The sequence below is a fragment of the Populus euphratica genome, unplaced genomic scaffold (genome assembly GCF_000495115.2).
Source record: "Populus euphratica unplaced genomic scaffold, PopEup_1.0 scaffold40.1, whole genome shotgun sequence".
NCBI lineage: Eukaryota > Viridiplantae > Streptophyta > Magnoliopsida > Malpighiales > Salicaceae > Populus > Populus euphratica.
The window spans coordinates 451,090-467,777 of NW_011499912.1; the positions used below are offsets into that span (position 1 = coordinate 451,090).

The 16,688-nt window shown below is 32.6% G+C and overlaps 2 protein-coding genes across 3 annotated transcripts; both read right to left on the minus strand.

Moving 5' to 3' along the window:
• Window positions 1–431: 431 nt before the first annotated feature.
• On the minus strand, window positions 432–7,450 carry LOC105134071 (trafficking protein particle complex subunit 9-like). Of its 2 annotated transcripts, none has more exons than XM_011038335.1 (10): window positions 6,841–7,450; window positions 6,154–6,360; window positions 5,843–6,025; window positions 5,503–5,612; window positions 5,075–5,134; window positions 4,650–4,938; window positions 3,903–4,195; window positions 2,764–3,626; window positions 1,173–2,087; window positions 432–914 (listed from the first exon to the last, which is right to left on the minus strand). In XM_011038335.1, the coding sequence occupies exons 1-10, from the start codon at window positions 7,249–7,251 to the stop codon at window positions 694–696; spliced, it is 3,552 nt and encodes a 1,183-aa protein (XP_011036637.1). In that variant the 5' UTR covers window positions 7,252–7,450; the 3' UTR covers window positions 432–693. The 2 variants fall into 2 exon arrangements, with proteins under 2 accessions (XP_011036637.1, XP_011036636.1); XM_011038334.1 differs by having other exon boundaries at window positions 6,142–6,360.
• Window positions 7,451–11,031: 3,581 nt separating this feature from the next.
• LOC105134072 (serine/arginine repetitive matrix-like protein) lies at window positions 11,032–12,164 on the minus strand. Its single transcript, XM_011038336.1, has one exon. The coding sequence runs from the start codon at window positions 12,043–12,045 to the stop codon at window positions 11,494–11,496; it is 552 nt and encodes a 183-aa protein (XP_011036638.1). The 5' UTR covers window positions 12,046–12,164; the 3' UTR covers window positions 11,032–11,493.
• Window positions 12,165–16,688: the final 4,524 nt, after the last annotated feature.

Consider the following 16,688-nt stretch of genomic DNA (forward strand, 5'->3'; position numbering starts at 1 on the left):
TCCTTTTATTTTTTTTATAATTTTTTTATAAAATTATCTTTATTAATTTTATTTTTTTAATATTAAGTTAATTAAAAATTATAATTATATATTTTCCCACAAAATACTATAAATTAAAAAACACTAGATTGTTATGTACATCATTACATGATTTGTTTTTGTTTTTTATAATTTTTTTCAAAATTATCTATCTATTTTATTTTTTTAATACTAAACTAATTAAAAATTTAGTTTAATAATTTAATTTTTTAAAAAAACATTATAAATTGAAATAGTATTTTTTTTATATAATTTTTTTATTATTATTTTTAAAAATCCATAACAACGCACAAGCTAGTCATTACTAATCATTCCTAAATGGACTCCAGATCCACAACTTGACCAGCAAGGAGCCATAGTAATCCGAACCAATCATCCTTGATTAAAATCAAAAGACAGTGCCATTTTGTGGTATTAATTGACCAATGGATTTACACGCACATACAAATCACAAATACAGATTTAGTCAAATTGATTAAGAGAACAACTAGAATAGCACAAGAAGAATTGCATAGCTCGCAGAACTCTATTAACTGAGTTCACAGTGAAGCCGCCCAAAAACTTCGGCATTTTACTTGGGTCGGGCAAGCAGGTCTCCGTGGCCGTACAGCCCTACAAATAAGTTGATTCATCGTCTTGGATAAGAAAGAAAAATCATGCAGTCCCAATGACACGGACATGGAATGGGGGGCCGCGACAGAATATTGGCTCCTCAGGTGAATTGGTTTTAGCTCGAGCTCTGAGGAGGTCATTAGCATCTTCTATCAGGGCAGCAGCTATAAGAGTGTACTCCCCAGGTACAAGAAAATACAAAGAGAAGGAATGCTTAGATTCTTGGAGAGGAGGAACCTCTATGGTTATTCCATTCAGAACACCTACCAAAAAAAACAAGCAGTCATTGATCGCATCTGTCATGGTAGTAGCAATATGCAGAATTAGTTCTCTACCTATGGGAGGCCAAGGCACAGATTATGCTGGTTACCAAGGAGGCGGCTAGAAATGAAAAGACTGAATATTCTATGAGCGAAACTTATTGATGCAGCTTGAATATTTCACTAGAGTGAGTGTAGTGGATAATAATAATGAAAGAAAGTAAATGCAAAATAACATCCCTCAACACAATAAAGCCTTACCAGACCACAAGACAGTTGCCTTGGTACCCTCAACGCAATTCTCTCCAGCTACATCCCTGCATGTAATATTAAGACTCATCCTGATCATTTCCTTGGTGTTATTGCGAACCAAAACTTCCATAGGAGTCATGTCATGTGCCAAAACAGAACCTTTAGGCTTAGAGTCACCAGATTCTTGCGAGAGATTGTTTCTAACGAGCCTGAAGCCAAATGTCAAGGGATCTGGTAGCAGTACATCCATAGCAGATGTCTTAAGTGCTGCCTGTATGGCATCCTTGATATTTAATTCTCCAGAGCTGGTCCGGCCTGATTGCCACCGGACCTTTATTCTGGATATCAGGTTATTAATGGAAGCTTTTAGTTCAGCCTTGGCACTCTTTTCTGAGAAGCTTGAATTTCTGCTGCCAGCAGCCCCATCAGGCTTAAAATCCTTCATGAAAAAAGAACCGTCGAGGATAGGTAATTTAAAATGTTCCAGTGGTATTAATACCCTAGCAGAGAAATCCCTGTCAATTCTTGTTGTAGGATAACCATATTCAGTCTCATCTTGACCAGCCGAAAGCTTGTCCTCTGTGCTATCCAGCTGGACAGAGACACTGATTTCAAACACCAAATCAGTTGGATTAGACAATTCTAGTTCCAGAAATCGCAGTCCCCAACTTCCTCGGAAAGGATCAATCTTCACCAGTCCATCCATCTTTGTTTCAGAACCAATAGCTTCTTTACTACCACTATTCTCTAGATAAATTGGTTTTGGAAGATTTTCGCCAACATGGGCAGGAATTTCCATTGACAGCAAACGAGCCTTCACAAAAGACAAACCTTGCAAAACGCATATGTTCAAGGGAACAACCAGGCGTCTACCAGGAGGCACAGCAGATCCATTTGGAGGATCTTCACAATCTGTTAATGGCCCTGAAAATCAGAAAGAAAAGGGCAAGCAAAGAAAAAATAATTTATTCGCTTAAATTATATCATGACATTCAGAATACTATTTCTAGGGGAACAAGGAGATAAAATAGCTTTAAATTAACAGCGGAACAAATCTACAAAATAATAAATAACAACACTCCATTCAATCAATTCTCAACAATAGACATATAAAGTGCAGACAATTGTAAATGCTGTGAAAGTGAAGGGAGGGTTCAACTAACTTAAATCTCTTACATGTATATAAAAGATTAACAGCAATTTGAAAAAGGCCAGACTCTTAACTGAAGTGGTACTGACTAGAAATGAGCTAAAACTCAGTTAGACAACAATTCTATTGTGCGTTTAAATAACTTAAAAACAGAAGTGGCATGGGCTTGAGACACCTGACCTTCACATTTCCTTGAATCCTCCAAAAAATAAACTAACAAGGTAAAAGCATATACTTAACCTATTGCAAGCCCGCACTATGGTTTTATGGTAGAATATACTTTGAATTGGAGGACTAGCTGGATTATTTCACCCAAAATTATATGGCTAGAGCAAAGAAAAGATAAACAACAAAACGTTTCTGTCAGCCAATAGCTTTCCCTTTTTGCTCAGAGTCCGCAGAATTAAATATCAAATTTGAAGGGGGTCAAATGTACAAAATGAAAATTACCTGCATAATGAATCAACAGCGACGGGCTACTATTGTCCTTTAACTGCCTTCCCATGCTTCCAGAAGCATTATCAAGGTCCACTAACCCAAGCTTCCACGCTTTCAAGGTCACAGGTAGGATCACCTCAGCACCAGGTTTTAAAGGAAGAACAGATTTTAAAGTTTCATATGATATTGAGAGAACAGAATCTTGGTGTTTTCCTGAGAGTGAAATATGTGCCTGTTCAACTGGAACAGTGCCTGCATTAGCCAGACTAATACAGATTTCACGTATCTCGCCTTCATATAAAACTATTGCACCATCACCCCCTACAACATGTGAAACCAGTAAAGGCAGTGGTGGAACAACAGAAATATTTGGAACAGATACGTTTTTCAACTTTGGAGAACCACAGCATCTGAAAGGGTCAGAAAGCACAAGTCCTTGTGCTGCACCATGGAGCAGATTATCTACGTCCCTGAAGAGGTGTTCAGTAATAACACCAAAGCAGTGAACAGTGCACCCTGGAATTGTCACTAGCCCCACTGAAGTTGGGATTCCAGATAAGGTGATCACCTTCGATGAATTGGGAGGGAGATCTACACTGATGGGAAAAGGATCAAAATTTCCTGAATGCACTGACAAGTAGATACTATCAACCATTAAATTAAAGCCACATGGGTTTGCCAACTCCACTAAAATCTGGACCGGTTCCCCGACAATCCAAATCAGCTCCTGCTTGCTGCTATCATTTGGTTCCCCTTTGCTGAATGGTGTATAAATAAAAGGGCCTGAAGGAGCAGATCCAACCCACCAATCTTCTCTTGCTGGATTGCGTTTTACAATGTCCATTTGAGAGGTATGTGGAGGAAAAGAATACAACCTGGAAGAAATAGACAGATTAATTGAATGATGATTGCAAACTTCAGAAACGGGTGTGAAAAGAAAATGAGACTCCACAAGTAGCTTTCTTGTTGACAGATTCAGTAAATATAGGACCATCTGCTATAAGTTCTTATACAAATATTCTTTGAACACCCAAACAACAATAGACGAAAAATAAAATAAAAATGAAAGGACCCACAACACATTTACTACTAAGTTGATAGGTAAAAGAAGATAAAAAGCAAGCCAAGATTCCACGGATAAAGCAAAATACCTTACAAAAGGTAAGGCAGGATCACTGCATCGAATCCCAGAAGGTAGCATCTCTGATGAATTGGCAATTGCACGAGCAAGGCCATTCTGTCCAGCGGGTGTGATTAGAGGGTAATATGACCTTAGAAGCCGAGCAGCAGCGCTCCATGCAGCAAGAGGATCTCCTGCACGAACAGCAGATAGCAGTATCTCCCTCAGCACAACCATTTGGAGCGTGCTCCATTGAGACTCAAATAAAGAAACTACAGACTGGTGATGCATTTTCCCACTATCAGCATGACTTGATCCAACCTCCTATCAAAAAGAAGATAATTCATGAAAGGTGAGAATTTTAAAGGACACAAGTAACACTATAAGCTCATTTCTTTCACCAATTGTTTGGTTTACGTGACAAGTTTAACCCTCTCCCTTTTCTTTTCTTTTCTTCATCTCTTCTTTCCTGTTTCTCTGCAGGAATTGATCCTGATTCTCTTGAGACCACCAAATGAATTAGCTAGCTAAGCATCAGTAGACACTAATCAAGTTATACAGGGACTTTATGTACTTATTATGCAGCCCTTTTCTATCTGTAAATTGAGAGTGCTGCATTTTCTTAGCATAAATAGATAGATTTGTTCGGGGAAATAATGTAGTTAACCCAGAGGAATCCACTATAGATGACTCTACACTACAGCCAGCCAACAGTACAAAGCATCCCAGCAACCATTACATGCATGGTTTCAATTTTCCACCCAGCTTGTATACTCACATTGATATGAGATTTATTGGAGATGGAAGCTCTGCTCTGAACACGATATGCTTTGGTGGTCATTGCCAAAACTTGCAAAGCACTAATAGCAGCCAATTTGCTGTCTTGTTGCAGATACAGCTGAGCAACCTGCCTAGAAAAAAAGGCAGCTTTCCTCTGGTAACCAAGAGTTCCAAATAAACGAGCTATTTCGACATATAGTATGAGTCTATCAGTCGCATCAATCAAAGATTTTGCACCATCTGCAGCACTTGTCAGCAAATCCACTACATCCTTAGCCAGCTCTCTTCTGCAAGGACAAGGACCGTTACTTTGAAAATTGCTTTCAAGAAACAGAAGCCTTAGCATCTTAATTTTAAGAGCTCTCTTTTGTGTGTATCATCTTCTTACGTTGTAATAAAAAAAGTTGAGAGAAAAACTTTTACCTGCAAAGATATCTCGCTAATTTCAAATTAGCTTCAAGTTCAAAGCTTAAAGGTGAAACCCTGCATTCAAAATATTAAAATAAATTTTGCACTTAATAAGATCAATTAAAAAGTGAAAATAAATCACCTGAAGATCTCTAGGCAGTCTATGCAAGAGCATGACCTCCTAATATATGTAAAAATATAAACCAACTGCAATTATAAGGGAAACAGGCCTGGAAATTATATTTTACACTCTGAATATTTTACACTGTGATTCATAGAACAAGATTAGAGAGATTGAAAATATATATAATCTAATGAGAAAATTTGCAGTTTCACTTCCAAGCATGAGCATACAAAAAAAAAACAATTGAATTTTTAAGAACTATTTCACATTGATTCAGGAAAAAAATGTTTAAAAAGATAATCGATCAACAGGAAATTACCTCTGAGCATTCTCTGGTATAAATGACTTCTTGTAATGCAATATCACATTGCTGTACCGATACCTAACTTCATCCTCAAGAGATGGGTCTTTCAGGCCTATCCGGTCTATCTGATAACAGGTAAAAAAGGGAGGTAAGTAATTGCATAACTGCAGGGTATGCCAAAGATGTAGACAATAACAGGACCCATCATTCAAGAGGAAAATAACAAAGCCTTAAACCAATCAGCTTTTGCGGAAACTTCACTGTGGAGCAGGGAACAGCCTAGCTACTCATAGACCAACAAAAGTGTGTTTGACATGAATGTCATTTTATCATTTAATTCAAAAGGCGCACATACCAATAAGGCACAAACACTTCCCTCCAATGCCCCGGCATACCAGAAGTAATCTGCAGTCAATCTGGCTAATTCCAACGCGGTAGAATAATGAGCATTGGCATCAACAGGAGATCCTGCCAATAAACAATAATCCCCTATAGTCTTTTGTGCACGACCAAGTCTTCTCTTTTTAGCCTTGATCACCTGTAATTTTAACAAAACTCAAAATTATCAACCTACAGGTTACAAAATACATGGCATCACATTACAAAACAAAAACTTTCAGAATAAAATTTCCAGATTCAAAATCCTTAGGACACCTGAAAATAAACCTCCTCTGAGCTTAAACTAGCTTGAGAATCCAAAGGCGTCTTGAGTATAGTTCCAGCAGATTCCGCTTGAAAAACATACTTCTCAAATTCCATCAACAATGAAGCTGCTATCTCTTGCATCATTGTCTGCAAATGCATCTCCTGCGTTTGACGATCTGCCGGCGGAAACAATCTCAAATTCTCTCCCTTTTTCCCACCATCCTCTAACTGTAACAAAACCATGTGAATCAAACCACTGATCAGCCAAATAAGAGAGACAATTGCTTGACATTTACATCAAAAACCACTTCAGATTCAATGAAATCAAAACCCAGGTTCATCTTGAAAGCAGGCCAGCAAGCAAACTAGAATCTCAATCCTAACTTCCACTCCACCCCAAAAGTTTCATATATTAGTTTCATTCCTCATTTCTCACGGAATCCTAACCTCCTAGTTTAGCAAATTAAATCACATTTAAATCTAAAACACCTAATATCCACATAAATCTCTATGATGCGTAATCCAACAGAAACAACACATGAAAAGAGAAATTCAAAAAACCATTCCTTAGCATTTAGCTCAATCATAATCATAGTCATTGTCATTGTCGTAAAATTAAAAAAAAAAAACAATATAATTACAAATCCGATCCGATTCCAATTAAGAAATAAAAAAAATTACTAAAATACAGCGAAGCAAGTAACTAACCTGAGAATCACAAGGAAAAAAACCGAAACAGCGAGTAACACGCGCAGAAGCGTAACCTTTACAGACTCCATCGAACTCTTCAATAACTGAATCAAGATCAGGCGATAACGGACAATGACAAACACCAATAACAGCCAAGATCTTACGATTTGACTGGAAATCTTCCCATGGACTAGGCGGTGCACCGCCTAGGACGAATTTGAACCGGAGCGAACCGGTTTCCCAAGGTTGATTGGTGAATGGTGATTTTTGTTCTTCAGTGTAGAAGGAGGAGATGGAGGAGAGTGGGATCGTGTGATGGTGGAGGAACATGGAGTAATAGTCGCGTAGGGTTTGGTGAGGGATTTTGCCGATTGGGATAATGGCGATTCGGATCATGGCGGAGGTTTCTACGCTTACGTCTGGTTCCATGATGGGATCAGACGGTGAATGAAGGTGGAGGTGTGGGGTGTTACAGTAGGGAGTGGAGTGTAAGACTGACAACGTTAGAAATTGGAGAGGGTGGTGGAGCAGTGAAACGTTTCGACTTTCGGTGGTTGCGCTAGAGGGAGGGGGACGAGAGGGTGTGTTTGGCTATAGGTGGGTGGGAATAGTTTTGTTGGGAAGAGAGGTGAGTCCTTCTAGTTGTAAAATAGTTTAATTGAGTCCTACTTCTTTTTGGAAGGTTACAAGAGCAAGAACAAACGGTACAAGCCTGTGCATCTAGGTTGTGAAAATGTTAGGAGTTGTTAATTAAGCCTGCAATGGTAAATTTGGTGGAAGTAGATTAAGTCATTGAATGGGAATATGGTTGCGGTGTTTTTTTAAGATGTTTTTTATATTAAAAAAATATTTTTTATTTTTAATATAGTATATTAAAATAATTTAAAATACATAAAAAATATAATTTTTAACCAAAAAATTAATTCTTTTAAAAAATCACATTTCCAAATATTCTCTAACTGGATGAGAAGTTGCATTGCATTATGGGTCCATGCTATTTTTTCCATATAGTATTTAGCTATTGTAAGTATGTTTTTTTAAAAAATAAACTTTAATAACCCAAGTTATAGTTCTAGCCAACTAAATAAATTAATTTTATATGAATTAATCAAGAAAAAAAAAAGATGATTGTTGGATCCAAGTAAAAAAACCTCCAAAATGAACTTGAAAGATACCTTAAGAAAGGCTCGCTCAAGCTTTATAACCCAAGCCTAATATACAATAGTGGCCTAAATAAAGTGGGTTTCAGTGCAGTAGCCCCGAACCCAACTCTCCAGATAGCATGCAACGTGTTCATCCAGGATGGACATATATCCAGCCTTATTAGGTGTACGCCTCAGCGCCCCCATGCACTCAAGAATGCACCCCAAGTTTAATATGTTTAAGTTTAGATAATGTGCATGGATATATTTTTCATTTATAATAGGTTTTAGCCTCATATTTAAAATAAATATTTTTTATTTATAAAAATAAGTATTTAAAATAAATATTTAAAAATAAAGTTTATTTGTATAGAATAATAAAAAACATAAATGAATAGAATAGCATCTTTGTATATTAAATACAAATATATTTTTTAAAAAAATATAAAAAACATGTAAAACGAGTGATCAAAATCATAAGATCAGGATAATTCAATTAAAAAAAAATAAAAATAGTCACAAAACCATTTTTTTAACTAATAATCTAGAATGATAAAATAATAAAATAAAATGTGGTAATAAAAGACATTGAACCATATTAACTTTTCAAAATGGTAACTCGAATTATTAGATCAAAAATACTATAATTGAGAAAATCATAAAGTTCAATTTGCAACAAATCAAACAACATATAAAAAAAAACATAAAAAGACATTAATCACACAAAAAGATTTAAAACAAAAGGTTGTTATTAAAAGAATGGGCTAGAAAAAAAAATCAGAAGACAACAAAAAGCATTCAATTAACAGGTTAAATTAAAACAAAAAAATAAATATAACAAAAGGAAAAACATATCAAAAGAATGAGGGCTACAATAGAAAAAAAACATAAACTTTAATAAAAAATAAAATAAAATAATAAAGAATAAAATGAAAAAAATAATACATGATAAATTGTAATTAAATAACTAAAATGAAAATAAACATGAATTTTATACGAGGGATAGGAATGAAAACAAGAAATCAAAAAAATAAAAACAAAAAAGACAACCAGATACCTTTTTGGGTTGGAGAGAAAGAGAAAAACAAAATGACTATCGGTGACAAATTACATATCATGCGCTATATTAGAAGAAAGAGAAAATAATTATGCTTCCAAAAATAAAGTGAAAGGATATGTTTATCTATCGAGTAATATCTCACGTTATCCAATATAAAATAACTAAATACTCTCTATATTCTTGAAAATTTAAAAATTAATCTCGTGTAAAAGGATAAAGATATCTCTAGACACGTCTTGTTTTTTTTAAGGGTAAATATATATTTTTATTGTATTATAACAAAAAAAATAAACAAATTCTTGGTAAAAAATTCTAATTTTTTGGATATCATGGGTAAATAAATAATTTTACTATTTATTTTTAAAAAAAGAAGATAGACACATGTATTTAATAATTTTTTAATAATTAACGAATCATTAAAAAAGGATAAAACTACCCCTAATATCACGATTTTTAATTTTTAAACTAAAAAAAATCATCACAGCAATAGACAATAATTTATATCTAAAATTACAGTGAAAAACTCATGCCCTGTATTGTCGTGGTTGATGAGAAAATTTAATATCCTTCTTGCGAGGCCACTGTTTATTCTTCTAAAGTCCAATTCTTGACCCTAAACTACCTTTCGGCCCAGCTAAAAGTTAAAAGCTCACAGTGGTAAAAATGTGTGTTTTTTTTTTTTAAAGAATATCTTTTAAAGAATTAAAAAAAATTATTATTTTAAATTAATTTTTTTTGATATTTTTATATTATTCTGATGTGTTGATATCAAAAATATTTTTTAAAAATAAAATAAATATTATTTTAATATATTTTCAAATAAAAAATAATTGTAACTAAATTCACCAAAACCTCCCCTAATTTAATTTTGATTGCTGTTAATTTTGACGGCTCCTAATATTTGCACCACTGTAGATAGCTATTACACGAGGAATGTCCCGAAAATGGATTTGGATTATCAAAACACTGGATCAACTCGTCAACTATTGTGCTAACTCCCGAATCATCAAATTCATTCATATTAATTGTTTTTATAAAAATAATATTTTTTATTAAAAAAAAACAAAGTTTATCTAGTTGTATTTAGTTAGATTAACCAAATTATTAGAATATTAAAAAAAAAAACAAAGTTTATCTAGTTATATTTAGTTAGATTAACCAAATTATTAGAAATCTAATACATTATTAAAGTGTTACTGAATTAATTTATTTTTTTTCAATTTAAATCTTGACGGGTTTGATATTCAAAGTTTATAAATTTCTAAAAAGTTAAATCAGATTTAATAATTATACCCTTACACTCAATAATTTGGCAGAGATTTGAATCTTGTCGGGAAAACTCTTTGAATATAATTAGAGCATTATTTCTTTCACAAAGAAATACAGACGACAGCTTTTTGGAAAAAGTAACGATGTAATAGTGAAAGCATCTTCTCTTTTGTTAAAAGTGCCCCCCACTCAGGATTATTGAAATAGCTATGTACAAGAAGCAAGTACGATCCGGTATGTATAATATAAAAAAATATAATGAAATAATTAGCATTGTTGAAATAGTTGTCATTGCAACCACGCTGCAAACATAAATTTAGCGAGTCATAGCAACCACGCTGCAAACATAAATTTAGCGAAACACTTCCTCACAGCCCTGCCCGAAACCACAAACATAACTGCAGACTTCTCTGCAACAACAAAATTTTATGGGCGACTCAAGATTGTGAAACTTCGAACTAGAGGATGATGCAAACATGATAAGAGGGATGGCTTCTCCGCTTCAAATGCGAAAACAGAGGATCATGCTTGATCCGTTGGCAGATTCATGTCTTGAATGCTTGAATCCGGGATTCAAGCTTCAATGGGTGACCCAGATAATCTGGTTTGGATGGCAAGCAAAAGTGCGAGACATGGAATCTTAAACAAGCTCTTGCCTTAGAGAGTTGTTATTGATTAACAAGTGTAAAAAACAAACCGAATTACAATTTAAGCTGGCAAACACAAGGGGATTTAACACACTAAAAAGATTTGATTTTTATTAAGACAACTAATCAAGCACAGCATGAACAGGGATTCAAAAAGACAACCCCTAAAAACAAAGGGCATCAAAGGTCATCTTGACAGGCACCTGTTACAAAATTAAACATATTAAAACTAAACCATCATTAACTTAAAAGGAGCTAACTGTAACCTTAAATACCCCGAATGACCTTAGAGATTCTAAATTCTAGCAATGGACTCACACAAACTGATAATTAAACTATACACGCAGAAACAGCGAGCGCACGCACCCAGTAAGACTAAGAATTTTAAGGTCAAGCAATTCGATTTCTCCCCTTGAAAAAATACGGGACAATCGAATGCAAAACATCAAAAAACAAAACCCCATCTACATCATCATCTTCAGCCTTCAAATCCCATCTGCCAGAGCAGCAGCAGCAGCAGCTTCAAAACCCAATAAAAGAAACCTTGATGAAACTACAAACTAAGGCCTAAAAGTTTCATTATCTCACTGCTTGCATCAACAGCAACAAGGTTATTTGTCTTCTTCGTGAAAAAGCCAGGTAGAGGAAGAGAACTGGGTGGCGGGGATGTAATAAAAGCCGATCCGGCATAAAAACCATTAACTATGTCCATCGACTCAGCGAGTTGGACCTGAGTCGGAACCAGAACGGCATCAGGACCCAGCCTGTTGGTTGAGACAAAACCCAGGTCTTCACTTTTCACAGCCTCTGTGTTATGACTCCCTCTTGGAGTCTCGTCCTTCTTTCCGGGCTCGATTAAATCTTCTTTGCCTCGTTTGAGAATCCTGACTTGTCCCATAACAAGGTTGCTGTTGTTGTTCTTGGGTACAGCGGCGCGTGGAGGTGGGGATGAGTTGGGACTCCGTTTTCGGCGGTTGGGTTGTGCCCGGTTTGGGCGGGGGTTGTTGAGGTTAGGGTTCCGTGTGAACCTCATACGTTGTGGTTGTGGTTGTGATTGTAAGGGATTTTTCAGGCAATCTTGAGGATTTACAACAAGAACTCCCATGTTATTTTTCCAGAAACAGATCGAGAAGACAAGATTTCTTGGCAGCAAAATAAAGGAAACCAATAAAGATAAGAGGAAGAGAGGAAACCCTACGTTGGAGTTGACGTGGAGAAAGAGGAGTGGAGAGGGTTGATTTTATAAGGGAAGGAGAAAGGAGGATGAGACCGTGGATTTGATCATTTGAGGATTAGGGCGCAGTTTCTTATGCCAATCTCACTAGGGATACGTGAGAAACACGGAGCGGATTTTTTTTTTGTTGTTTTATTTTCACTTTATATTTCAACCGTATTTTCAGATTTTTTAACTTTTATTTTTAAATATTTTTAAGTAAACATATATTTTAAAACTAAATTTTATTATATTTTTAAACAATCACTAAAAAACACTAAGCTTTCATATAATATATTTCAAACCTTGATTTCTCGAAAAAATTAAAATACATGTGAAAATATATTTTATAATCATTTTCATTGAAAATATATTAATTTATTTTTGTTAAATCATAACTAAAAGTAATTTATAAAACATGAGACCTTGCTGAACACACACAAATTCCAAGAACAAATTCGGTGACTTTTTTTTTTGTTTTACAAACCAATTAATTCTTAAGATAAATACTGGTTATATAATAATAGTAATAATAATAACCCCCTTAATTCCTTTAGTTTTGTAATATTTGATGAAATTGTATTGGTTGGATATTGTATTTATTAAGAGAATTACTAGCGTGATTAGTCAACAACTACTTTAATTTTTTTCCTAAATATATTATTTATTTGTCAACTGCTACTTTTCATCTTTCATTCTGGTATAGGAAAGGTCTCAATTTTCCGTAACGTTGCATTTCTTACTTGTTATTATTTAATGTCATCCTCAAGTCACGATAACTTTTATCATAAAAAATAATCACTGTTTACGCAGACGTTAACTCCTCCTTTATCTATTCTTACCGTATTGTTCTTCCGCAAGAAATCGTTAAAATAACTCTTTATTTTATTTTAAAAAATATCACATTTTAATTCTCAAATTCAAAGAAAAGAAACGCCATTTTGATGGCGTCAAATTGCTATTGTTAATATGGACATGAAATTTTTAAATTAAATATTTATATTAAAATAATGTAATATTATTACTTTACCCTTAAAACACGGGATGACTGCAAATAAAAAATTGAATTTAGATAAGATAGTTAGTTAGGTTGCATTCTAGAATTGTAGTTGAACTATGTATGTTTTTCAAAAAAAAATTAAATTTTATTATTACTTTGATGTAATTTTTAAAAATAAAAATAAAATATTATTTTAATATATTTTCAAATAAAATATATTTAAAAGCGTGTTTGTTAATGAATTTAATTTTTTATTGTTTAAATACAAATTTTAAATATAAAAATAATATATTAAAAAAGAAAACATCACGTACCCCACCGCCTAACAAACCTTTATTTTAACAACGTGATTTAAGGAGCGTGGTGGGGGTAGCTGGGAGAGGGAATACCCCGCCAGTACTTTGGCTGCGAGAGGCGCTGTATCTGACGTGGGTTCGATGCCAGCGGTGCCATAATTATCGTCTATCTTAAATTTCAGCCCTTATGGTTTCTCTTAACTACGATAATGCCACGAACCACTCCAACCGTTTTCTTGCTGTCACGCTACTGTGGAGCCAGTTCTCTAAGTGTTTTATTTATTTATTGTTAAATTAATAACATTAACTTGTTACAGCAACAAATCTAAATTCGAAACCATAGAAAACATTGAATTCCTCTGCTCTACTGTGAACGGAAAAAAATCCGTCCAACCAAAATTAGAGAAAAAATATTCTCTGTACGGCAGAAATCCTTTTCGAATGTAAAAGTAAAAAAAAGCAAACTAGATGTCAACTTTATGTGTCATGCAAGCGTACATAAAGATATGCTTTTAAATATTTTTTATAATTTAAATATAATTTAAAATAAAAAATATTTTAAAACACATAAAATTCTTGTGTTCATGCAATGCTTCTGTAGTAGGGATCTTTTTGAAAGATGTGCACACAAAATTAGACAGAAATACATTAAAAGTTTATGTGGTTACTTTTAAATAATTTTTTTATATTAAAATATATGTTATTAGTTTTTTATTTTTTTAAAATTATTTTTAATATTAACATATTAAAATTATTTAAAATATATTAATTTTTAATTTTTTAATTTTTTTAAAAAAATATAAAAATAAACAGACTAACTGTGATGGTATAAAAAAATTTTCTTGTGTTGAGAGATTAAAAAATAACTAATATTTTATATTTTATTAAAACAAGTAAATTAGTCAGAAACTAGATATTTATTTAACCACGGTCTCTAGGCATCACAAATGTATTTTATCTTTGATTGTTTTTTTAATTTTTGTAACAATGGGAGTAATCTAAACAATTTTTTTTATTCCAATGACTTCCCAGATATGAACAAAATCTCCCCCCTCCCTCCCTTTACTTTCATTTAAAACTAACAAACAAACAATTTGATGCCTGCTCCATTATCATACAGGTCGAAACTTAAAAATAAAAAAATTAATTAAAGCTATTTACTGTTTTCAAAGAAAGAAATTGATCTATAAGAGTTGCTTATGACCACAATTCACGAGAACCATGCGAGCAATCACAATAGACACGGTTTGGATCTTTGAAATGCGCTTTTCATTGGGAAATTCGTGAGGAAAGTCCCCTGGTCGCTGAATCATTCTGCGATGGGTTTGGAAAAAAAAATGGTTATTTAATTAATTTACATGTGAAAGAGTCGACGGTTTTTATTACAATAATATTTTTTTAAAAGTATTTACATGCCCGGGGTTTGGAGATCAGTTTTTACTATTTGAAAAATCAAATCCTACCTTTAAGGCACCGTTCAGGAACGTAGTATAATTATATTTTTAAAAAATTAAAAAATATTTTATTTTTTATTAAAATTTAATATATTTTAGATTGTTTTAATATATTGATATCAAAAATAATTTTTTTAAAAATAAAAAATATTATTAATATACATTTTAAATAAAAAATTATTTAAAAAACAATCATAAATACATTACCAAATATACTAAAATTTCAAAACAAATTAGATTTAGCCTGTGTTTTTTATAGCAGTCCAAATGATGAAGATTAGCTAGAATTAATTTTTAAAATATTAATTTTTAAAATATTAATTTTTATATTTTTTAATTTTTTATGATGTAATAATAGAAAAAATGAATTAAAATAATATTATTTTAATATATTTTTAAATGATTTTTAAAAAAATAATTACTATCACTCTTTTAAACACCTCTTAATATATATTTGACTTCTATGGTTGTAGGTTAACAAAATAGATTAAAAATATATAAATTATACTTTTTTTAAAAAAAAAATATTTAAATATATGTAAAATTATGGTGTTTTTTAATAAAATAAATATCTTTAAATCTATAATTAAAATAAAATACAGAACCACCCAAGTAAAATGTAGCGTCGACAACTTAGCAAGGAAGCTAGCGAAGAAGCAATTAATAAAAGCAGGTCACAAAATGCGAATGATCTTGGATACTTTTTGTAATTTGAACAAATATCAATGGGCATTTTTGTAACATCGTAGAGCATTGGATCCTCGAAGATGAGAGGACAGCTGGACCCAGGAATTATTATACGTGTTTCTTATTAAATGGAATGACGTAGACGTTGGAAAAGACGCGCGTGACTGATTGAGCCAACCGACCTTTGCTTCTGCGGTCCGATTGGACCGCTCTTGGTTATCATAGACATTTGAACCGGCAGAGCTTTTTGTGTGGAGGAAGCGTTTCCTTCTTTATTTTGACAAAGAGATTGGACGGAGACAAGGGAGCTTCCTGGATGGACAGATGGCACATGTCAAGGATGTGTCGAAGAGGACGAAAAGTTATTTCAGTGGTCGTGATTGATTGGTGTTTTATGAGAAAAAAGTGAAAAAATAATATAAATAGTTCAATTGTAAAAAATATAAAATAAATTTATCTCTTCAGCATAAATATAATTTTAGAATAAATTTGTATATTTTAAAAAATAAATGTCTCTTTTATCATTATCATCTTCATCTCTATTATCTTAAAATAGTAACCCAATATTACCATAAATATATACATTTCTTGATAATCTTACATTAATTATTAAATGTTTAGGTTTTCTATTCGTATCAAAGACAATTATCCTTTCAGCCATGTTGACAAAACAAAAAAAACATGAAGTTTTCATGTATTTTATTTACATAACTCTAATTACTTGAGTGTTATTTTGTTTATTTTTTATTTATAATTTATGTTTATTTTTTATTTTTTATTTCACCTCCCGGTATTAAATTTATTAAAAATTTAATTTTATTATTTTTTTAATTAATTTTATTATGAGGCTATCTTGCCTCGTTATTCAGACGGCAAGTTTGACAAATAAATTTTATTCATTTAAGTTTTTTCATCAATTTTTATTTTATTTTTATTATTTAGTATTGAATTAATCAAGAATTAAAATTTTATGGTTTATTTTGACTTGTTCTCTATAAGATTATCTATATTTCATGATCAACTAAGCTGATCCGGGTCATTTTTATACTGTTTTAAATTAGTTTTTTTTTTATTTTATGTCTTAACACCGAATTAATT

Excerpts from the sequence above, each read along its gene's own strand:
- LOC105134072 (XM_011038336.1), bottom strand. The coding sequence starts at position 12,045 with ATGGGAGTTCTTGTTGTAAATCCTCAAGATTGCCTGAAAAATCCCTTA.
- LOC105134071 (XM_011038334.1), bottom strand. The coding sequence starts at position 7,251 with ATGGAACCAGACGTAAGCGTAGAAACCTCCGCCATGATCCGAATCGCC. Across the intron at positions 4,939-5,074 it reads TTAGCGAGATATCTTTGCAG|AAGAGAGCTGGCTAAGGATG; the intron begins GTAAAAGTTTTT and ends TTGTCCTTGCAG. Across the intron at positions 915-1,172 it reads GGCAACTGTCTTGTGGTCTG|GTGTTCTGAATGGAATAACC; the intron begins GTAAGGCTTTAT and ends TTTTTTTGGTAG.